The 23,645-nt window shown below is 52.4% G+C and overlaps 1 protein-coding gene across 7 annotated transcripts; it reads right to left on the bottom strand.

The window, feature by feature from the left end:
- Positions 1-23,022, bottom strand: SEMA4A (semaphorin 4A). Of its 7 annotated transcripts, XM_070268034.1 has the most exons (17): positions 22,900-22,964; positions 21,042-21,123; positions 17,719-17,830; positions 15,819-15,986; positions 14,010-14,170; positions 13,020-13,082; positions 12,666-12,764; positions 12,327-12,432; positions 11,370-11,486; positions 10,941-11,065; positions 10,604-10,776; positions 9,412-9,562; positions 4,055-4,235; positions 2,426-2,544; positions 2,175-2,332; positions 1,749-1,849; positions 1-1,353 (listed from the first exon to the last, which is right to left on the bottom strand). In XM_070268034.1, the coding sequence occupies exons 4-17, from the start codon at positions 15,955-15,957 to the stop codon at positions 761-763; spliced, it is 2,286 nt and encodes a 761-aa protein (XP_070124135.1). In that variant the 5' UTR covers positions 15,958-15,986; positions 17,719-17,830; positions 21,042-21,123; positions 22,900-22,964; the 3' UTR covers positions 1-760. The 7 variants fall into 7 exon arrangements, with proteins under 7 accessions (XP_070124135.1, XP_070124132.1, XP_070124134.1 ...); XM_070268031.1 differs by lacking the exon at positions 17,719-17,830 and having other exon boundaries at positions 22,900-23,022; XM_070268033.1 differs by lacking the exon at positions 21,042-21,123 and having other exon boundaries at positions 22,900-22,990.
- Between the last annotated feature and the right edge of the window lie 623 nt (positions 23,023-23,645).

Here is a 23,645-nt window from a genome sequence, read left to right on the forward strand (position 1 = left end):
TAAACTTTGTCTTTTTAATAAAAAATAATCTGTATGTGACAAGCAATTTTTGAATTTCAAAACAAGGGAAAGGGGAGAGGAGAGAGGTCAAGGGGTCAGCCAGGGTGAAGGAGTGAACAAGGCTCAGATTACCCTTGCCATTCCAGCCAGGCCAGAAGGGATCAAAATCTGCCCCAACTGAAGCAAGAAGGGAGGTCAGCCTTCAGGAAAGACCTCCTAGGATTCAGCGGTGCACGGTTCATAAGAGGAGCAGGAGGAGGCAGCTCCCAACAAACCCCTAGAGACCCCTCGGAGAGGGAGTGTTGGTGTCCAAGGTGGCAGCTGCTTTCAGAGTGGTGTCTCCAGGAGCAGTGTGCTATCTTATGGTTGTTTAGATGTTTTGGTGTTTATCACCATAGGGTCCTGGAACAGTCAGGTGTTTGAGCTTCCTGGAGGAGTATGTTTCTAGAGGGTCCCGGAATGGCCAGAACTGAAGGTTCCTCTCTAGGTCCTCCCATCATAACCTAGGTCCAGTTCTGGGGCAACCCCATTGGAAAGCCCATGTGTTTGGTAGAAAGGAATGCCATCGGGGAATCAGGCAGCTGCGCCCGGCCCACTGAGTGCTGTTGATGACACAGAGCAGCAGGAGAAGCTCCTCTTGGGGGAGGAAGGTGGTCTTTTGTGCTCCTCCCACCCTAGTCAGGGCTGCACTGCTTCAGGTCCCCCAGCCAGTGTGGCCAGGCACCCTGCCCTACCAACAGCCCTCATCTGTGCCCAGAGTTTAAGCCACCTCAGTGCCCAGGTGGTTGTTGTCAGCGTCCACATCACTGGCAGAGGTCCTGCATTCCTTAGAGGGTTGGAGGTGCCGCTCCCTGCTCAGTGGGGCCTTCTCCCTGGAGGGCAGGGTCCCACAGCCCTGGACCTTGCCCCGGGCTCGGAGTGCCCCCAGTGGGGAGGTGAGGAGGATGATGAGGGCTCCTGAAAGCACTAAGGCAAGGAGCACAGTGACTGTGAGGAAGTGGGGCCAGTAGGACCGCTGGGCAGCCAGGGCGGCCCCACCACCGACCCTGGTCAGTGGGGCCTCTACGCGCTCCCGGGGAATGCCCGCCAGTTCAGGATCCAGGGCCAGGGACTGGTCCTGGCTGTCTACCCAGTAGGAGACCACGGGGTATGAGAAGTCATTCTCAGTGGCCCAGCACTGATAGAGGCCCCCCACCCCATCCCGCAGAAGCAGCAAGAGGGAGCCATTGTAGACTGTGGAAGAGGCTTCTGGAACGGCTGCTCTCCCATGACTCCAGTGGTAAGAGGCCAGGGCTGAGAGGTGGGGACAGGGGAGCTCCAGGATGGAGTTCGGGACAGCCAGGACTTCTTTAACTGTAGGTGAAGGAAAGGGGCAAAGGTTAGGGAAAGGGAAAAGGAAGGCAGGAGGGAGTCTCTGCCCTACATTTGGACCCCTACTCCCATCTGCAACTCCCATTTCAACTCCCAGACTCACCTCTGACCCCCTTCCTATCTCCTGTCTGGACCCCAAACTAATCGCCACTCCATCTGACTCCAACTCTGACACCAAAACCAACTTCACCCTCAATCCTGAATCCCAGCTTAGAATTCCTATCCCTCCTCCCTACAGCCAGATCTCAAATCCATCCTAACTCTGGGTGTCCAGGTCTCAAGCCAGGCAGGTGCTGGGGGAGAAATTGAGGCAGGAATGCCCACCCCTGCCCACAAGTCCTCCCCAGCCTTTGCACCTCCCCTGGTCCCACACTCACTGATTTGGGGGCGGCTCTGAGGCCGGTGGCTCCTGGGCATGGGGCCATTGGCACATGCCCAGTCTGGGTTCCCTCGCTCCATGTCCTGCTTCCAGGACTTCCTGAGAAGGCAGGGAAAGCAAAAATCATCCTTTGAAACAGACACAAGCGGGAAGAGGAGGAAGAAAGAGAGGGAAGTGCAGTGGGGAAGAAGGTGAGCCGGGGAGACAAGGTAGAACAGAAAGGAGAGGAAGAGAAACCCAGGACAGCTGCAGCAGCTTCAGAGCTGCTGGTGCAACTCCATTCCAGGAGGGACCCACCACAGGAGGGGGGAATCTTAGAGGGAATGTGTCAGTAAACCCTGGAGAGAGGAGGAACGGGAGCATAAGCTGGGTAAGAAGGGTCCTGGAGGGCCACCTTTGGCCACCATCCAGGACTGGCACTCACGGGATAGGGGTGGGCAGCAGGTGGCAGATTCGGGACTCAGGGTCCCAGGCACAGTGGGGGTCCCGGGCAAGAACACAGTCCATGCAGCTCTCATAGACACTACAGTTGGCTCGGGGAACCCTCCAGACGCCTCCTGAGAAGCCTGCAAACACTGCAGCCTGGAAGAGAGATGGAGAATGTCAGGGCACCCCCGTCACAGCTAGTAAGGACCCAGCACCCAAGGCCCACCCCATCAAAAGGTCCCTTCCCACCTGGGTGGGGGCCAGCTGCAGGTTTCGGACAGGTTCAGGATCAGGGAACAGCTGGATCTCCTCCACCAGATGAGCACCGCTGTCCCCACTCACCACAGCCTTGTGGAGGGACCCTGTGCCTGTGGAGAGAGAGAGAGCTGAGACTGTCTCACCTCATCCACAGACCCCTCCCCTGCTCCCTCTCTGACTCCAGATGGCCTCCCCAGCTGTCAGAAAGTTGCTTCTGAAGTGTAACGTGCACTGGACACAAACAGGTCAGACCATTTCCCTCTATGCCATGGAGATGGAGCTCCCTTGTAAACAGCGTGAAATCCCTTGCCCCTCTGTCCTTCCTTCGCAACTGCCTGATAAAACCCCACTCCTGGAGTGACCCAGACGTCCACTTTTTCCATGGACATGGAACAGTGGATAGCTGGGCACTTCTGTAGAAAATCATATCACCAGCCTCCCTCACCTCCATTAAGTGTCTCTACTCAAAGGCACTTCAGTGAGGTCTTCCCTGATCACCCTTTTAAAAACTGCAGCCTCCCTGGCTGGCATCCCTGACACCCCTTTACACTTCATTAATTTTCTAATCTTATAACATCCTAAGTAATTGACTCACTCAGTATGTTTATTGTCTGTCTCCATGTACTCCACAAGGACTGAGCTTTTTGTCTGTTTTGTTATTTACTGTACACCCAGTATACGCACAGCTGATACAGTGCCTAGCAACATGTCCTAAAAGAATGAATGAACCTGGCAGGTTTCTTCCACGAAAGCTCAAGGTCATCCACCTTAGCCAAGCCCTCAATCTATATGCTTGACAATCTTCCACTTTCCCCCGCTGACTCTCTCTCCTTCTTTCCACAACGACTCTTTGAATCTACCCCTCTCTCCTCAAACCTCCCACCTTTCCACCCCTCATCCCCAGCTCAAGACCTTGTGTCCTCCTACTTCATAAAGAACACAAAAGCCTTCACTTAAGATAAGAGCTCCCTCTGCTTCCTGCCTGCGCCCTCCCCCCACCCAGTCTAGACACCCACCCGGGCTTACCCTTTTCTATTCCTTCACCCTATCCCAGCAGAGGTGCTGTCCCTCCTCCACTCACAGCCACCTGTGTCCACCTGTGCCCTGGACTCTGGCTTCCTGCTTCCTCTGCAACTTCACTGCCAACTATCCCCTGGCCTGCCCATCTCTTCACCATCTCCCTCTCTACTGGATCCTGACAATCTTTCCCATCTTTAAAAAAAGAACGCTGGCTGGGTCCCACACGCTCCTCCAGTCACTCCCCTTCCTCTTCCCCTTCACAGCCAAGCTTCCTGAAGGAGTGATCTCTACACTTGCTGTTTCCAGCTCCCCTCTACCCACTCACTCTTCCCCTCTCTAACATGGCTTCCACCATAAGATAAATGGCTCTTGCTAAGGCCCCTACCAACCTGAAAGCTCAGAGAGGATAGGGATTGAGCTGTTTTGTTCCCCCACTGTATTTTCAGAGCCTAGCAGGGTGTCAGGCACATAGTAGGTGCTCAGAAAACATTTGTTGAATGAAAGCATGAATGGATGATCTCGAAGCTTCCCTCCTCAACCTGCTCTAGTTGCAGCCCCTGATCTAGTCCCCTGAGGGATGTCCTGGAGCACTTCACTCACTGGTGCCCAGGTACATGACCACGTGGCTGTGCCCATGGATGTCCTGGGCTGTCTCCACTGCAAGTCGTGTGTACTCCACACCAGACTTCACCAGCAGGGGTGTCCCTACCACCTGCTCATCCATCAGGAAATGGTCCTTCATGAAGGTCAAGGCTTTATCCGAGGAGGGGCCCACCGAGCACTGAAGGGGGAAGGAGGCAGATCAGGTCAGCTTTCTCCTTCCCTTAAGCTCACCCACTGTCCCCTCCCTCCCTCCCTCCCCCTCTGCTCATCTCCTTTGCCTCCCTCCCTCATGGCAGTCCTCATCTCAGGATGGTGGCTAATGCTCAGACTCTGGAGCTGCCTGGCTTTGAATTCCAGCCTCTGCATCCTGAGGTTCCTTAACAGTGAAACGGGCATATTACCAATACATCAAGGGCCTGCTGTAAGAATGAAATGCACTAATACGTGAAAAGTAATTAGAATGGTGCTTGGCACGAAGAAAGTATTAATAAATGTTAGCTGTTATCACAGGGGGAGGGGAGTCCTCCTCCCCTTCATCAAGGACACCTGGCAGCCAGCAAGAAGCAGGGTGAGAGCCTCTTGCAGGCCAAGACCATGTTTTACTCATGTCTGTAGCCCCAGACACAGCACAGGACCAGGCACACAGTTGGTGCCCAAGAAATGTTTGCTAAGTCAGTGATTGAATGAAAGATGTCACAGAAAGGGGTGGTGCAGCAGGGAGTGTTTCTCATCATGGTTTTGCATGAACTTGTTGCATGACTCTGGCAGAGTCCCTTCTTCATTCTGGGCCTCCTTTTTCTCACCCATAAAATGAGGGGGTTGGACCGGCTGTTCTCAAAAGGCCCTGCCAACACCAGCATGCTGTGGCTCCGGGACACCTGTGTCCTGATCATTAATCAGGATCCTTGTCCTCCACTGCCAAGAACACTGTCTTAGGGCCAGTCCCCACTCTGTCACCTACAAGCTGTGTCCTCAGACAAGTTACCCCACCTCTATGAGCTTCAATTTCCTCATCTGAAAAGTGGGGTAGTAACATCTACACCTCATTTTGGTGCCAGAATGAGCAGATGTACCTACTCTCGCTTCCTCCCAAAGGGATTTTTTTTTTTAAAGGCATAAAGCTTAGGGATGAGGAGAACAGGAGAGGAGGCAAAAGCAGCCACAGTTTGGAAGCTGGGAAGCAAATGAACAAATAGTAAAAGACTTGACAGGAAAAGAAAATCAAAGAATCTTCTTAAGTCAGTCCTGGGGTAGCCCAAAACTATCAGATTTATACGACAGAATTCCTAAAGTTCATGAATTAGCAGCCCCAGTCACCTCTGGAAGTGAGGTAAAAGAGAGGCTGAGTAAAGAAGACTGTTTGAAAGTCTGTTTAAGAAGCAGGCAGATCGCTTCCCAGCTCCATGCAGCTGGATGACTGTCCCTTCCACACCTTGGCCCAAGACTGGAGGTTTATTCTCAGGAGAGGGTAAGACAGAGGGTCTCTGGATGGAGGACAGCAGGCACAGTTGGGGAGGAGAGGGACACCATCATGAAAGCAAGGGATTAAGTGCAAGTAGGCACAGTACACGCTGAGACCCTTCCCCACACCCAGCGCTCTTCCCCCATGGCTCCAAGACACCAGGAGCCAGACCATCTCCCTCCAAGCAGAAGACTAGAAGAGTCTGCTCTGGGAAAACTGACTACTAAAGGTCCACGAGGAAAGACTTAAACATATTGACATTGAAGGTCCCCAACAAAACAGCCCAGCCAGACCATCCTCAGCGGAGCTACAATGGGAGCTCAAGTTGCCAAGTCATACCCACGGGTGCAGAGTTTCCAAACAGCTTTGTGGTCCCTCATTCCTAAATATGAGTAGATCCCAAGGACTACCAGACAGGTGAGTAGAACCATGAACATGAAAGAGACCAAAACAAACAAATAGAAAAAGCAAACAAACAAAAACCTAAGAGGAAAAAGAAATGACTCAGAGAAAGAAAACTTTACGGAAAAGTATCATTACTATCTTAAGAGAGATAAGTGAAGACAGCGTACCCATGAAACAAGAACAGAATGCTACAAAAGAGGATTCCTTACTTCAAAGAGGGCAGCCAGACACTGCTTATGTCCTGAAAGAAGACCACACTATCATGCAGTAGTCTTGCCCCTCAAAATCAAACTTTAATCTGATCAAGTCTCTAGATCCAACAACCAACCAATTTACAGAAAATACTTTAACTCCAGCACACAGATGCAAAATCATCAAGATCCAGACTGTGGAAAACTCTACATGACAAATAAATTGCAAGAGAAAAAAAGAAGATGGAAAGGGGACATACAGATTAAAAGAGACTTGAACAACCAGCACAAATTTATAGACCTTATTTGGATTTTGATTCAAATAAACAAACTATATTAAAAAAAAAAACTCTTATGAGATTATTAGAAATTTGAACACTCAATGCATATTAGATTAGGTATCATTACTAATTTTTTAGGTGTGATCACAGCACTGTGGCTATTTTCTTAAAGGCTTTCTCTTTTGGAGATACACGCTAAAATATTTATAGATAATATAGTGAGTGGAATGGTGGCCTCCCCAAAGGATATGTCCATCTAGAACCTGTGAATGTGACTTTGTTTGCAAAAAGGGTCTTTGCAGATATAATTAAAAATCTCAAGATGAGATCTAAATCCGATGACAAGTGTCCTTAGAAGTGGGGGAGACATACAGAGAAGAAGGCAAAATGATGACAGAGACAGAGACGGGAGAGATGTGTCTACAAGCTAAGGAACACCAAGGATTGCCAGCAGCCAACCAGAAGCTTAGAGAGAGGCTTAGAAGAAATTCCCCCTCAGAGGTGCCAAAGGGAACCAACCCTGCTGTCACCTTGCTTTTGAACTCTTGGCTTCTAGACCTGTGAGAGAATAAATTTCTGTTGTTTTAAGCTACCAAGTTTGTGGTGATTTCTTATGGCAGCCCTAGGAAAAGAACACAGGTAAAATGATAGGATATCCAAAATTTCCTTCACAATAATAAGGGGGGAGGGGGAAGGGTATAGTGGAACCAAGTTTGATTGGTTATGAGTTGAAACTGGCTGATGGGTATACGGAAGTCCATTATACCATTCTTTCTACTTTTTATAATTTGAAATCCTCTATGATAGGACATCTTTATAAAAGAGATATTCAAAGCTTTAAAAACCTGGGAAATTAAATATTTTAGCAGAAATTAAAAATCTGATAGAAGGCTCAGAAGATAAAATTGAGACACTCTCCCGGAAAATAGAACAAAACCAAAGACTTGGAAAATAGGAAAGGATTTAAAAAGTTAGAGGACCAGTCCAGGAGGTCCAGAAAGAAGTGAGAAAACATCCTAACATTAGAATGTCAGCTGGATGAGGAAGGGGACTTTTGTCCAGTGCCTAGAAGAGGGGCACATGGCCTCAAAAATATTTGTTGAATGAAGTGGAAATAGTTCAAGGAAACTTCCTAGAATGGAAGGAACTAAATTTCCAGGCTGAAGGGGCATCCTGAATGTCCAGCACAATAAATGAACAGGGTCCCTTCAAAGTACAATACTGTGAAATTTCAGAACAACCAGGGACAAAGAAAAGGCACTACAAGGTTCCAATGAGAAAAAAACAGGTGACACTCAAAGAGTTGGGGTCAGAACAGCTTTGGACTTCTGAACAGCAGCACTGGAAGCCAGAAGATAATAGAGCAAGCCTTCAAAGTTTCAAGGAAGATTATTTGAGTCCAGAATTACATACACCTAGCCAAATGTGAAAGCAGAATAAAGACATTTTCAGGCCCGCAAGGTCTCAAAAAATTTTACCTGCCATGGATCCCTTTCCAGGAATCTACAGAGGTTAGCTTCCACTAAAATAAGATAGGAAAAAAAAAAAAAAAGAGGAAGCCACGAGATGCAAGAAACACGAGATCATCACAAGAAAGAGTCAAAGGAAATGTCCAGAATGATGAGGAAGGGAAATTCCAGGATGGCAGCTGTGGCCTGGATGTAGAGGGCCTCCAGTCCAGAAGGCAGCAGATGGGAAGGATCTCCAGGAATATGAACCTGTTAGAACACCTAATGGATCTGTCTTCAGAAGAGATTCAGATAATTGAGGAAGAGTCTGGGGTTGAATTAAAGATAAGAGCTTAGAAAACAAAGCAAGTAAAAAAGAAAAAAGAATCAAGATAATTACTAACCTCAGGGGAAAAAAATTATGCAAAAAGGCAAAGTAATCATGGCTTACTACCTGGCTCAGCTGTGAATAGTAAGAGTCATAATATAAATATTGATCTAATCAAATTACTGTAAAACTATGTTGGGAGATGAGGGGTGGGTGTGGTGCTGTGTTGGTAAGGCAGCTCTGAGGTGGGGGCTGGGGGAGCCCTGATTTGTAGTGTTTGCTGATTTCTGTGGTATATACTCCCACCATGGCTGATTTCAAACTACCAATGTAGTAACACTGGACACGAATTTGGAAAGAGATATGAAAATGAGTTCTTGCTAGTTGCTGTCCCCTGGCTCCATCATATCACTGGGCGAGGGTGGAAGTGGGGGAACACAGTTAAATCCTCACCTTGCAGAATGAGAATTCAATAGATACTGCCTAAAACTAAACATCAAGAAGTAGCAACAGGGGCTGGCCCAGTGGCTCAGTGGTTAAGTTCACGCGCTCCGCTGCAGGCAGCCCAGTATTTTGTAGGTTCGAATCCTGGGCGTGGACATGGCACTGCTCATCAAACCACGCTGAGGCAGCGTCCCACATGCCACAACTAGAAGGACCCACAACGAAGAATATACAACTACCTACTGGTGGGCTTTGGGGAGAAAAAGGAAAAAAATAAAATCTTAGAAAAAAAAGTAGCAACAAAAGTATGTTATTTAGAGATTTGGAGATAAATACCAAAAGAACCAGCTAAAAGAGTTGAAGGTGATGGTCTCTAGAAAGGGAAAAGTGGAGGACAGGGAATAAGGCTATTTTTTGGAAACCAACTATGTAGAGCTATATGATTCTGAAAATGGTCAAAAAACAAAACAAAAGTTAAATAAAAAATGAAAGTGAAGACGGCCAAGACAGTGCTTGGCCCAGCCCACGCTCCTGTTTCCTCAGAGATATACCCAGGTATTTGGTGCATGCTGAGCTAGGGGGCATGGGGACGGCTGTGTGTACGATGGGATTGGACACCTGTGGAATCCGGGCAGCTGGACCAGGTATATATACATGAGCGGGCAGGACTGACGGGGCACGGGGGAGCACTAACATTTATTGGGCATTTATTATGCCTTGATAAGTGCTTCCACATTGGCATTATGCGTATGTCTCTGTGTATGGGCTTTGCTCAGTGTTGGGCATGGTACTCACGCTGCCTGGCCGCGGACTGATATCGGGGACCCCGTAAGTAGTCCAGCGTGAAGTCTCTTTGTTCAACTCCTTGTACTTCCCCTCAAAGACACGCTTGATGTTCTCGAGAGAGAAGGCACAAACAGCAGAGCTCCTGGTCCCGCCGATCTGCCTGGAGACAGCCAGAAGGGACGTTGCTATACCCGGAAGGCCCCCCTCCAGCCCTGGCCCACCCTTGGTGAGAAACCCCAGGAAGGCAGGAGTGAGGAGGGCTGGAGCAGTCTCCAGGGGCCTCTCCTTCCCTCAGCAGTGGTGATAAGGGCTAGGAGAGCCCCTGACTCTGACCTATCTTAGGATCTGAAGTGTGATTATCCTTAATGAGAATTAATTGGAGCTCAGGCCCTGGGGTGGCTCCTGCCTGTCCTGCCCAGTCTGGGCTGTACCCATGGGAGGGGCAATGTAACCAGCTCCCAACAGGCTCCAGATGTAGACCCCTTCCTTGGGTCCCATGGATTCCTGATCATCAGAGAACCAACCAGAGCCTGACGACAAGACTATTTTTATTCCTTCAGCCCTGGTCTGTAGAGACAGGTCTGTCTCTTTAACCTGACTGTGGCACACACCATGTTCTCATTTCCCGGTGTCCTATATATGAGACCCTGCTTACACCAGATATCTTTGGTACCTGACACATTGTCAGCAGGTACCCAAACACTGTGGGGCCAGGCCACAGCAAATCAGTTAACCTTTCTCAGTTTCCAAGCAATGACTTTATTTTTATCTTATGGTGCTAATGGTGTTTCCTTCTTTACTCAGGCCATTAGGAAGCTCAGAGCTAAATCTGTGACTGGCATTCAGGAACTGTATAAATGACAAACATTTGTAATGTGCTGATCCTATGCCTGGCTTCTCTTATTCTCCTCTTATTCCCATTTTCATATCGGTTTTATTTTAATGTCTGCCTTTTGTAAGCTGCCTCCTATTCTTTTTGGAATCAGGCAGGATATAAACTAATAAGAACCTCCCTGAGCTTTATTTTTCCCATCTACATTAAGGGCATGAGTCAAATTCCTGGAAGGTGGTGACGACCAAACGCTTTCCTACGTGGAGTGCGGAGTATGTGCTCGGCTCATGTGGGTTCCTGTCCCTCCTGGGCGAGCCAGGGCAACATGGGTGCTGGCCCCAGATCCCGCGTTCCCGCCCCGCTGCTCACCACTGAGAGGTGAAGACTGCGTAGACGCGGGACTCGGTAGAGGAATTGGCGGGCAGCAAGACGGCGTGGCGGATGACGTTGAAGGGCAGCTGCCCGGGCTGAGCACAAAGCAGCTGGGCCTTCAGGAAGGTGGTCCACTTCTTCTGCAGCAGCTTTTCGCCGCCCACGTCATTCTAGGGGCGTCGGCGGAGTCAGAGGGCGCCCGTCTGCCCCGCGTGTCCCCGCCCCCTGCCCGCCTCTCTCCACTCCCATTGGGCCCTATGTGCTTAGCCCCGCCTCTGCCGTCTCCCCACTGGCTCCTGTAGGGCCAACCCCGCCTCCCACCCAGGCTGCCCACCTTGCAGACTCTGGCCACCCGGGATGTGTGGAGTTTCTCGAAGAACTCAAACTCGCTGGCTGTCTCCTCGAAGAAGAAATAGACGACTTGGGTCGAAGGGATGGCTGCCACGAAGGAGGCGTCCGCTGCAAGGGCGGGGCAGATAGGCATAGGGATTGAGCACCTGGATGCCCTGGGGTCCCACAGCTAGCCGAGGGCTAGCCATGGGGGACGGGGGGAGCGACTGCTACTTCCTTAATTTCTTAAGGTAAGATGCCGGGAGTTTTGTCTTCTTCCCTGCTATACCCCAAGCGCCAAACAGTACTGCCTTGCACGTAGTATGCCCTCAACAAATGAGAGTTGTGTAAATTAGCAGCAGTTCACAGTGCCAGGTCTCCCGGACTCTGGGAATGGGGCCAGACCTGTGCTGGCTGGGCCTCAGGTCCTTACGTTGCAGCCAGCGGAGGAAATTGTCGGTCTTGAGGACAGGCTGGGATCCCAGCGTTCGGATCAGGATGGGCTCACTGCCCAGGAAGTTGTTCATGGTGCCGGAATAGAGCATCCCATCTATAGCAGGGGAGAGGTGGGGAGACCTTATCACCCGGAGGATGCCCCTGCCCTCCCCAGACCTGCCTCTGACTGGGGCCAGCATTTGCATCAGTCTCTGGCCCCCTTTATTTGTTCTACGCCTTCCTGTGGAGCCCCAAAGCCCAGCTCACAGTCCCCCACTGAGCACCCTCCTTAGGTCCTTCTGCCCACAGAGAATGGCCAGCCCTTGTGGCCTTCTGTGTTTTGGCACTTTTCCAGCCTTTCTCTGGCTACTCCCTCACACACCCAGCTGCACCACTTGCTGAATAGAATCACTCATTGTTCCGGAAAGGTGGCCATGTTTTCTGCTTTTACACCTTGGGTCCTACTCTTCTCTTCCTGGAACACTTTCCCTCCCCATCTTTCAAGGTCCTACTCAAAAGCTGAAGGCCACCTCCTCCACGAAGCCAGGGTGGGAAGTCTGTCATGGTTTGTGTCCCGGAGGGCACAGGGCCATGATTTCTTCTTTGTAACCCCTACCGTTCCTAGCACAATGTCTGGCACACCAGAGGAGGTGTTCACACAGTGCGTATTTGTTGAACAAATGACTGAATCTCAGGCTTCTCTTCCCGAGACCCCTCCTAGACCTTCCTGCCACTGTGTATCTCTCCACATCCATCTCTCTCCACCTCCTTTGTGGCAGCTTCAGCAGGAGCTCATGGTTGGGGTGCCTGATTCTCCCTCGGATCTTGTGCTCTGAGGCTCCTGGCTTCCCCTCCCTCTGTGCCCTTCCTTGCAGGAAACTGTGTCAGATTCCATATGTCACAGAGTGACCTGGGAAAGCGGATGTTGGGATGGACCCAGGAACTTGATACTCACCTGCCAAGACAGCTGTGTGTTTATGGGCGGGGTCAAAGGGGCTTTGGCCTTTTCCCTCCACAACCTTGTCCTCCAAGATGGGCAGCAGGTAGGAATCTTGGAGTTCCTAGAGGGGGGTAGAGGCTGGGGGGCCAGAACGCCAGAGTCTCATGTCCAGGAAATTTGGGGTTGTGAGGGAGGAAGGGAAAGGGACATAGAGTGAAACTGGTCTGGGGCTGGGAAGCTCACGAGGGTCCTGCATCTGGAAGGCCAGAGTTTTCCAGAGCTTCAGAGGATGGGCTGGGAGTAGATGTGAAGAGGGATGCATGGGGCCTGAGAGCTGGTTGCCAGATAACTCACAATGAAGGTACAAGCAGGGCTGAAGGCGAAGGTGCCGCAGGCGTAGAGATGGGTGGCATTGAAAGAGACCAGGACACGAATAAAGTTGAAACACTGTGTCTGGGGGAGATAGAGAAGTCAGGCCTTCAGGCCACTTGCCCCAAACTCCTGGGCCCTCAGAGGCTGCCCCTTCAGTTCCTAGCGGGGCTGGGCAGTGCTGAGGCAGTCCCTGTACATCTTTATAGAACAGGATGCAGGTGGTAATCATTGCAAACAAGCATCCTCCACTGTCTGCCCCACCTGAGGCCATCCAGTGATGGGCTGGGGATGCCAGGGTTCTCTACCCAGAGCCCCTATACCCTCACCTCCACTTACCTCATTGCTCTTCTTCTTAAAGGCACATTCACTCTTTTTTCTGTCACTGGCTGGCCAGGGTATCTGAAGTGGGGAGTTGGGAACAGGGAGACAAAGGGAAATAAGGTCTTTAGCTCTAGCTTTGACCTGCCATCCCCTCCTTGGCTCTAGTGTGAAATCACCAATAGGCATGGTAGTTAGTGACATGCTCATGGGCTATAATAACATCAATTTGTGACCATGGCTATTACTCTGATGACACTGATATTCATTAGGACACAGCTCCATGGTAGAACATGGCCTATGGAATCAGACAGACCTGAGTTTGAATCTAGGCTTGGTCACTTACTGGTTGAGTGATCTTGATGCCAATTGCACAGGCTTCTGGAGGGCACAACTAGGTACACATGTAAAGCACCTAATGCAATGCATGGTATGCAGAGCAGCAGTTGTCAAACAACACATTTCCTGGGGAAATTGTTAAAAATGTCAGTTCCTGGGTCATGCCTCAGAGAATCTGCATTTTTAACTGGCCTCTCATTCGTGCAGGTGATCCACAGACCACAGTGAGAAACACAAACCGTGGGGATGCTCAGTAGTTGCTAGCCCCCTCCCCCTCTTTTTTCCCTCCTTCTCCCCCACGTTGTTCCCATATAACTATAATTTAACACAGAAGCTTCAGTTATTTCTACCAGTGGGTGGATATCACATTATTGATATAATTTGAGTCAATGTTTCTCTCATATGTCAGTGATTTCCATATCAGCCATTTTAGCAGTTAATTTTATTCAACCAGTATTCATGATACCAGCGAACAGCAAGGCCACTATAATGTTTTTTGTCTGTTATGTGGACCATATATATATGTATATATAACAAGAATTGCTGATTATTGCTGATTATAGATAACAGCAATCTGGCAGTTATTCATGCGTAGGCAGCCCAGGTATCGAGCAGTCGCTGGTCCCCTCCTCACTCCCAGCCCATGCCCTTTATCCCTAGCCTACTCACCATGTTCTTCAGCCTTGGCACCCCTGGATCCTGGATATTCAAGGCCACAATGGCCTCTCGAGTCCCCACGTAGAGAGTGCCTCCGTCACCACTCAAGAGCAGAGTGTCGAAATCCTGGAGACCCTTCTGGTGGAAGAGGCTAAGAGCCCTGCGTCCGTCCCCTGTTGAGAGGTGTTGAGAAGGGATGAGTGATGAGGAGCTGGTGGGAAGGTAGCTGACTTATGAGACAAAAGTAGGGGAAGGGGAAAGATTGGCAGAGTCTGTTCCTCAGACCTTGGCAGCTGGACCCACTGTTCATCAGCGGCTCCCCCACTTTGCCCCTCCCTGCTGGCAGCCATAGGAGCTCTGTATGTTGAGGCCACAAGAGAGAGGAGAGGCAGCCAGAAACAGGGTAATGACAGCCTGGGGCTAGGGGTGGGTGGCCTGCACCCAAGGGACACACAAAGGGACAGGAAATAAAGTAAGGCACAATGGATGCTCTTCTAGGGCTGAGGGGCTGTGGTGGGGGAGGACAAGTTGTCCCTCACTGGCAGGGGGAGCAGAAGGCAGATAGACAGACAGGAAGGTGTTGGCAGCCACAGCAGGAAACCTAGACAGTGTCAGAGGTGCTGTGGGTGTAGGGGTTCCACTCACCAACCCCACTTCCTTCCCCTCCTCTACTGCAGGAAATTTCCACACCTAAATCACTGCCATAGGGTGAACAGAAAGGAAACATTTTTCTTCAGTGTTCATGCCTGGGTGTCCCCTGGGCAGGGGAGGCGAGCCTAGGGGGCTCACCTAGGTCTTCTCCATCACTTTGGTGTAGGGCTGGTAGTGGTGTGTGTGTCTGTGCCACTGGCACTTCGGCAAGGGGCTTCTCAAATCCTCTCTAGTTAGAGAACTGACTAGCTAATTGTTACCTTTGGAGGCTCAGAGAAATCTTAAACAGGACCAAAAGGAGGAGTTGGGGAATCACATGTGGCTAGGTGCTGGAAGGGCCAGCCTCCCCCAGAACTCTATACACCCCTCAGTTGCTGAGCTGATCACCCTGTAGCATGCTTGTCTGATTACTTATCTACTTCCCCATCAGGACTCTGAGCACCTTAAGGGCAGGGGCTGAGTCTTGTTTATGTTGGTAATGCCACCACCCAACACAGAGGAGTCCTCTCCATCAATGGGCAACGTGCATTGCCTTGACCAGGTTGCCCCAGAAAGGTGCTAAAGACACAGCAGTGCCCAGGAGACTAAGCCCCTGCAACTCCTAGAGTGTCCGTGTCCTTTCCTGAATCTTCTCCCTGGAGGTGAGAGGGCCAGCAGCCCCCACAGCCTCAGAAAGAAACCAGCCAAGCTGTGCCTATAGGGTCCCTGGGCCCATACCCCAGCCAGGCCTCCCTAACTTCTCGTATTCCTGGTGTCCATGGGACTAGATATGGCATAGTCCACCGTGATCTGTGTGGTTGGCACGGGCCTGGTGTGTCCTAGGTCACTAGGTCCACAGATGATCTTCTAGCATGGGCCTTAGTTTGGGGACACCTGGGGGTGTTAAAGCAGTTAGAGGTTTGAGGTGCCCAGCTTGATGACAGTGACATTTAAAGAGGGAAAGAAAAATCACCAACTTTGGAGAACCAGAAGGAGCGGTGCCCCAGCCCTGTGGCCTGCTGTCCTCAGTCTTTGCCCCAGGCGGGTTTCAGCATTCACTCCTGTTTCTAAATTTCTATTTCTGGCTGATTTTCTCTCTGAGGCCCCCTATCTCTCCCTGGCATACCGCGGCCCCCCGCCCCGCCAGCTCACTGTTGCCATCCCCATACTTCCTGGCCATCAGACACTCACCTGCGTAGTATTTGACCCTGGGCATGGGCCCCTGCCCACTACCCCCTGCAGTCGGCGGCGGCAGCAGCAGCAGGAGCAGTTGGAAGAGGAAAAGGCCCAGGAGGCTCCAGGGGTCCAGGCCCAGGACTGGAAGGGCCATGCTCAGCCAGAGGCTGTCACCAGACGTCTCTGGGGAAACAGGCACCGGGCACTCTCTGAGTGAGCAGTCTTACCACATCCCCCCTGGGGACCAATCACAGAGTCCCAGCAGCAGAAGTGTATATGGGGGGAGGGTGGTGGGGGAGGAGGTGAGGGTGTTAGGGGAGGGCACGGTTCCCTCTTGGAGGGCCCTCAGAGTCTCACTTCTATCATCTCACAGGCCTCAGCCTGCTGCCTCACTCTCCCCTCTGAGTAGGAGTCCAGCTGTTCCATCCTGCCCTTCGGATCTCTTTTCACCAATAGCCCTGCTCTGCCTTTTTTTTTCTGACTCTCAGGGAAGTCCTTCTTGCTATCTACTCCTTGCCCTCCTCCTTCCCATATCCCAGAGCCCAAACCATTACCTGGCCCTGGGCAGGGGACTTTCTGGGGGAGCAGATTCCTGACTCAAAATATAGATTGCTCTGACTCTCCTGGCACTTTGAGATCTGTTGATACCCTGTGCCTCATATTCACCCCTGCCCTCTGATGACCCAAGCCAGCAGACCAAGTCTGGATCGGCCTGCTCTGACCTTGCCCCCAGCCCCAGCTGGGCTCTGATCTTTGATGCTCAGGCCTCCTTGGCCCTCTTCTTTGAGACTCTCAGCACTAGGCCATCAGCATTGCCTGGGGAGTGGCCCAGGGCAGGGGGTGGCTGGCACTCTCCCAGCCTCTGCAGCTACCCCGTCTCCCTCTGGTCTCACACCTCTGCTGTCTGTCTCCCTGGGTCTCTGCATAATCTTCTCCCAGGACCGCCAACCCCCAGCCACTCATTTCATCTCACGTACCCTTGGGCCAGCCACAGTCTGGAACCCAGTTGTCCGGACTGCCGAGCGAAGGTGCCATCCAAGAGAAAGAAGGAGGGGGATTCCCAGGCCCCAGAGGCAGGGGACAGGAGGCTCAACCTGGCTGGGCTGGGAGTGCGGCCCTCCAGGTACCCATAGTGCCAAAGCCAGCACTGGGAGCTCTGGGCAAGGGAAACCAGAATTTCCACCTCTCGAGTTCTGACAGATCCCTGGCTTGGGCGGAAGTTGGTGGATTGGGAGGGGAATAAAAGGAGACACACCTCTCTCTTTCCCTCTCCTCCCGCCTCCCTCTATCCAGAAAGTTTTAAAGGCCAGAAAGTTTCTAGGTTATTTCAGCCATTCCCCTGTCCCTCTGTCACATCACATCCAGTCTAACCAGGCTAGCGGTGGTTTCTCCTCTTGCTCAAGATTCCCCTGATAGGAGACATGACACTGTCTTCCGTATTCCTCTTTTTACTTACGCACAAGGTAGGGTCTCTCCACTCCTACCTACTGGGAAATCCCTGCAGTGGTCTAACCTTCAAACCTCCCACTTCCAGCTGGGCCATAGTCTTTAAAAAATAAAACAATTGCCTTAGGCTCTTATCCATGGCTTTGCTGAGGAAGTGCCTCCTATAGGCTAATCTCCATCACTCTTAGGGCAGCATCAGGCCAGCGGGAGGCCCAGAAAATTTCCCATTTGAGCTCATACTTCTGGAACATACTGCTGAGGCACCCAATCCCCCCAGTAGTGGCTGCGCACCCCTCCCTGAAGGCCCCAGGGGGAACTTCATGATGCAGGGTTAATGAGGTATCTAGTGCCAAGGGCTTCGTGACCTATAAAGTGGGTAGTTTCCTGCCCACTCAGGCTGAGACCAGCTGACTGCTGGTTAAAGAGCACAGCCATCCAAGGGCTAATCCGACTCCAATAAATAACCCACCTCCTTCTTAAACACACGTTCCTCATGGTCAGGAAGTCCTTCCTGTAGTATAACTTCCATCCCTCTTGCCACAGCACCAGCCTACCGGGTGATGGTTCAGCCCAGGCTACTCCTTAGAAGAATTCCTTGTCAGAGCCTGCTCAGCCTTCTTTCCTTCTCCCTCTGCTCCCATTTCCCTCAGTTTCCCCGGGGGTTGGTCTCAGCCAGACCCTCCTGACAACTGTTTCTGTCAAGACTTGCCTTAAGACTGCCCCAGACTCACAGAGGCTCCTTGTCAGATGCTTGGGAGAAGCCATGGGCCAAGCCACCCAGAAAAAGTCTTCTGGCCTCTCAGAATCAGGGGAAACTCCTACCTGGACCCCACCTTCTCTGTCTCCCCAACCCCCAGCTTGGATTTGGACACCTCCCCTGCCCAAACCTCTCTGCTTGAACAGATTGGCTTATCTAGGTCATTGGGAGGAGTTCTGATGGGGGGTAAGGTGGGGGAGGAAGTTCCAGCCCCACCCTCCATGCCCGTTGCCCTGTTCCCGCCTCTCTGGCAGTGTTTGATTCAATGCCCTGCTCCTAGTTGCTCCTTCTCCAGAGACCCAAGAGTTCTTCTGGCCCCAGGTCTCCCTTTCCCCAGCCCCTCCAGCCAAGATGAATAGTTTGCATAATCAGGCTTTGGTCTACCCAACAATTTTAGCAGATAGGCATCACCATATTCCCATTTTACAGATAAGGAAAGTGAGGCTCAGGGAGGTTACACAGCTAGAAGCTAAGCTAAACTTATATCTGCTTCATTAAAAAGCTAACACCTTAGCTACCCTGTCTCTCCAAAGTCCTGCTCCTGCAGTCCCCACTCCTGCCTCGGTCCAGGAAACTCAGCTGTGAGCCACCTGAATGGAGAAGGCACCCGTGGAGGGTGGGGGGTGGCACGCTGTAGCTCCTCTGGGCGAAGAAACAGTATCTCTGGGATGATTCCTGTCTCAAGAGGGAACAGAAACCTCTCAGAAGAAAGGCTGTCCAGTACAGGTTCCACCCCCTACCTCCACAAGGGCCTCCTGGTCCAGGGCCATGGAGGAGCCGGATGGGGAGGAAGAGCACCTGCCGCCTGCCACTGCCCATCTCGCACCAGAGCTTCTGAAGTCAGATCCAAAGTCACGCTGCCATCTCCCTTGCTGCAGCTGGCAGAGCCCACAGCCAGGACTGCTTCATGGGCACATGACCTGAACAGTCACACAGGGCTCCACGCTCAGAAGGACCCACACTTTGTCTAATACTCCCCTGCTGCCGTCTTAAAAGTCTTGATCATTTTTGAACAAGGGGCCCCACATTTTCATTTTGCACTGGGCCCCGCAAATGATGTAGCATGTCCTGCCCACAGCATCCAGGAAGCTCAGAGCTGACAGGGTTCCACTCCCTCCCACACTGTACAAATGCAGAAACCAAGGCCAGGGAGGAAAAGTGTCTGGGCTGGGGTTGGAGTCAGGCAGCAGTTCGGGTGAGGTGGCCATGAGAAGGGGTCAGATGTTCAAGGACCAGGCCATTTCATAGCCCCAGTGTGAGAGCTCCCCAACTCCTCTCTCCCCAAGCCCTGCAGCCCACCCTGGGGACTCCCCATGACAACTATGCCAAGTTCAGCCTTGCTCCCCTGCCCCAGGGTCCATCTCCTACGGGGACTCCTCCCCCATGGCCCCTAGACCACATCAATCAGTAGCCCCTTCCTGCCAGGCTCTCTGGCCCAGACTAGAGATCTAGATGTGGAGGTGGAGGTGGGAGGGGAGATGGAGATGTCGCTCCTCATCCCTACCCCATGCTCACCCAAGGGGCTCTGTCTCTTCTGCACCCCTAGGGAGCATGGATACCTCACTGAGGGAGGGGCTCCTGGAGCCTGGAGAGAAGCCACTCTTGGCTTCGCCAATGCCCAGTAGGTCCAGTTTCCCCTACCCCATCTCCCTTCCAGCCTCAGGGGCAGCCTCAGAAGAGCGCAGTCCTGGGGAACCCGAGCTTCCTGGCTCGCCTTCCTTAGCTCCACCTCCCTGCCCCTCGCTCCCATCTGTTTATGATCACAAGCAAATCCAATCAACTTAGATGTGTTAAGTGCCTACTGTGTCTAAGGCACTAGTGATGTCCCCAAGCCTCTACTGCCCCAGCATCCCCTCACCTCTTCCCACCTCCACTGCCTCCCAGCCTTCTTGCCACCTGCCCAGCCCAATCCCCCTACTCCTTACCCAGTGCCTCCGAGGGTTTCTCTTCCAGCCTGACTAGTGCTGGAAGGCTGAGCTGAGTATCGCACACAATGGCCCGACCCCCTCTGTCTGCCCCCTCCTCAGGGCAGAGCCAGCGCCAGACAATGGCCTGCCCTCTCCTCTCAGAACTGTCAGCTCTCCTCACTCCCTTACCTGGAGCTTGGGGATGCCGCCGCGTTTCCCTCCCCCTGGAATGCCGGCCGTTCTGTCTCCCAGTGCCTTCGTCCCTGCCACACCCCCGCCCCTCATCCCCAACCCCATCCCACCTCACTGGTCCTCAGTCACCATGGCGACCGCATCACTAAGTGGGAGGGACTAGAATCTCCCCATATTCTTCCTCCTCCTACCCATGTCCCCCTGTGCCCCACCTTCTGCGGCTCCTGGATCTACATGTGTGGAGGAGGCGGGGCTGCAGCTGTGGAGGGAGGCGGGGAGGGGGCACACTAGCCCCCAGCGTCCTTTCTCAGCTCCCTTGCCCACTGTCAGGCAGGCACCTTGGTGCAGATGTCCCCTAGCTGGGTTCAAGGTTCAGCTGGGGCCAATTCTGTTTTATGGTCAGTGTCTCTGGGTTTCCCTCTTTGCTGGGAACTGTGTATATGTAGGCGGATCACACATGGATGCCGGCCAGCCTGACCTCATGCAAATTGAGTTTGTCAATAAGGATGTAAATGAACATACAAATATCTATGCAAATAAGCCAAGAGACAAGGTCTCTTCTCTGTCAAGAAGCCTAAGAAGCTGTCTTCCATTAATATCCTGACTTCCATGGGAAGAATGGGTGATTATTCCTAAACCACCTTACCAAGAAGATGGTTCCCCCAGAAGCCTTCTTTGGCTAACCCCCTGAGACCTGTCAAGAGGTGAAGGTTTGTGCTGTAAGAGGAACGTGGAGGGCAGACTCCACGAAGGACTTTCCAAAGATCTAGACTAGATAGGGAATAAAAAAAGAGACAAGCCTGAGCTGGATTCCTTCCCACCTGTGAGGGAGCAGAGGCAAGCAGGGGTCTGTGTGCAAGCTTTGGGAGCTGGCCCTCCTGTTTTCTCCCAGCCCTGATCCTGAGCAACCCTGGTTACCAGAGCTCCCTCCAGTACCTGCTGGCCTTCAGCTTCTTCATTGGTAAAATCAGGAGTTGGAAAAGCCCCTTCGAGGCTGGCTTCTCAGTTTGTGGGAAGTCTGTGAAAAAGACACCATGGGGCTGCGGAGCAAAAGCCCTGGGTCCCAGGCCTGGCTGCCTGTAACTTGCTCTGTGATCTTGGGCAGGGCACTTGCCCTCTCTGATTCACATAGGTAAAATAATGGCTTTCCAGCCTACCTTGGAGAAACTTAGCTCCTCTCTTGACTTAATAGTATTTTTAGAAGGAAGGAAATGAGTGTGCTGGTGCCAGCCCTGGGCAGAGGGCTCCATAGGCCAAATCTGGTTCCCTTTTAGGTCTGGGCTGGGGTGGCGGATGAGCATTTCCGTCTGGGGTGGGGCAAGGAGGTCATGGTCATGGTGCTGAAAGCAGAAGTGGACTCTGAGCAGGGCTGCTATGACACCCCTCACCACTTCCTGACACTCCATCCTCGCTGCCCTCAGCATCTAGGCCTTAGGGACTCACAGGGCCCCTACTTGTTCAGACTCTTCTCCCCCAGCCCTGGGAGACATGGTAGGAGGGGAAGCAGTGATTTGGAATCAAGGTGGCAGGGACTAGAGGAAACTGAACTAGTGCTGTAACAGGAAGAAAGAAGGTTGGAGAGCAGGGACTTCACACCCAGGGGATGTCCTTGGGTCCCTGCCCCCATCTCCTTCCCATTTCGGGGAATTGGGCCCAGTCTCTGTGGCAGAATTGGATAGGGGCTACATTTCTGAAATGATCCAAGGGAGTAAAGTAGGGGGAGCCTACAAGCTTCCCCTGGCTCCTCTTCATGCCGGATTACCCAGCTGGGCTTCAGGGAGCCTCTCCTGGCCTTGACATATGGAAATCAAAACTTCCAGGAAGGAGCTAGGTTGTTCTGATGAGGGAGCAGGGACCTAGTCTTAGGTGGTGGCCAGGACTGTAGTTAGAAACTTGCTGGGGTGAGCTGGGCACCCAGGTCGCCTGGGCTGGAGAAGGAGGAAGAAACTTTCTGCAGCCTAATCTCCATTTCTTCCGCTGCAGCACACACACAGCTCCATTTCCTCTGGTTTGCCTAGCCTCAGTTTCCCCACCTTGCAAGATGGGGTGTCAGGGTCCTATGTCTTTAATTGCAGGAGAGACAGGGAATGGCTGGTGGAGTTTAGCAAGTGAGGGTCCCGGAAAAATGAGATGAGGGAGTGGAGGGTGAGAAGACCCAAGCACCCTGCCCCCTAGACTCTGCCCCTCAAGGTCCCTGGAGCTGCCCTCCCCCCAGTCTGAGACTGGAGGACCACCCAGCCAGGGCCCTCTGTGGTATCCACTGAAGTTGGCACACAGACACACCATGTCCATAGTGCTAGGAAACTGGCATCCCCCGCCCCCCATCCCACCCCAGGGACCACGGTCCCTCTTACCCACCACTTTCAAGCCTTACCCCCAGCCCAGCAGTGGAGACCCTAACCCAGGCGTCCAAGACTTCCAGCAGAGTGTGTACCAGGCAAGGGGCGGAGCAGACATGGCATGGCAGGGGGAGGGGGTGTGGGCCCTGCCAGCCCCCTCCAGTGCCCCAGTTCCCAGGCAGCTCTTAAAGGGACCAAAACAAATTAGCTAGGGGCAGCTTAAGGGGGTGAGTGTAGAGGATTAGGTTTGCCAGGGGCAGAAGAACTAGGGTTGGGGCCAGATACCTCCTCTACTCCCCTGGAAGCCCCCAGACTCCTCAGTCTAGTCTTTCCCTCATCCCATGTGACCCCCATGTTGGCCACCCAGCTTTCTGACTACCACCTCCTCGGATCCTGGCCCCTCTTCCCCTTGGGCCCCTGCCCACTTCCTCCCCCCTCCCCCGTATTTGTGCCACCTCAGTCTCCGGTGAGAGCTGCCAGCTGGCACTGACTGGTACTAAGCACGGAGAATCAGCCCAACGATTGCAAGGCCTGAGGGCTGGCCCCAGAGGGGGAGGGGAAGCCAGCACCTCAGAGTCACTCTAGGGGGTCGGGGGCAGGGGGCAGCTTCCCCTCCCAACTGCCTTTCTAAGTCTCGTTTCCTCCACCCCTCTGGGGGCAGGACAGGGGGCAACTGAGGCACTGGGGAGGGTCCTGGCTCATCCCCTCCCTCTCCTACTCCCTGATAGGCAGTCAGGGTGGTGACATGGAAAAGGAAAATGATTTGGCCAGTTATCTCTGGCCAGGGAGGGGCCAGCGGCGGCCAAGGGAAGGACACAGGACACAGATAAGGAGAGTGACGAAGAAATGGAAATTGAAAGGCAGCAGACAGACAGCGAGCCAGCAGAAAATTTCAGTTCTCATATCACTACTTCACTCAAAAATCCTCGGCTCTCCAGTGCCCAAGGCATTAATTTCAGCCTCCTTGGCTGGAGTCCTAGGCCCCCTTCCATCTCTTCAGTGTGGGAAGGCTCTACCCCAGTCCACCTGGACCCTGCCTTTCCTCAAGTTTCAGCTTCGACTATATCTCCTACCTGGAGTGGTATTTCTTCTCTTTTCTACCTGATGAAATTCTTCCCATCCTTCCACGCCCACCCCAAAAGGACCCCTTCCTCCGTAAAGCCCTCCTCGGTCCCCCCACAGTATTCTGAGTTGCCGCAGT

This window comes from Equus caballus, chromosome 5 (genome assembly GCF_041296265.1).
Source record: "Equus caballus isolate H_3958 breed thoroughbred chromosome 5, TB-T2T, whole genome shotgun sequence".
Classification (NCBI taxonomy): Eukaryota; Metazoa; Chordata; class Mammalia; order Perissodactyla; family Equidae; genus Equus; species Equus caballus.

Bases quoted from the DNA above. Each gene is read 5' to 3' on its own strand.
- SEMA4A (XM_023641018.2), bottom strand. From the start codon at position 16,838: ATGGCACCTTCGCTCGGCAGTCCGGACAACTGGGTTCCAGACTGTGGC. The intron at 9,563-10,603 runs GTGAGCAGCGGG...GGCTGTCTCCAG, and splicing joins GCAGTCTTCACCTCTCAGTG to GCAGATCGGCGGGACCAGGA. The intron at 2,545-4,054 runs GTGAGTGAAGTG...CTCTCTCCACAG, and splicing joins GGTCATGTACCTGGGCACCA to GCACAGGGTCCCTCCACAAG.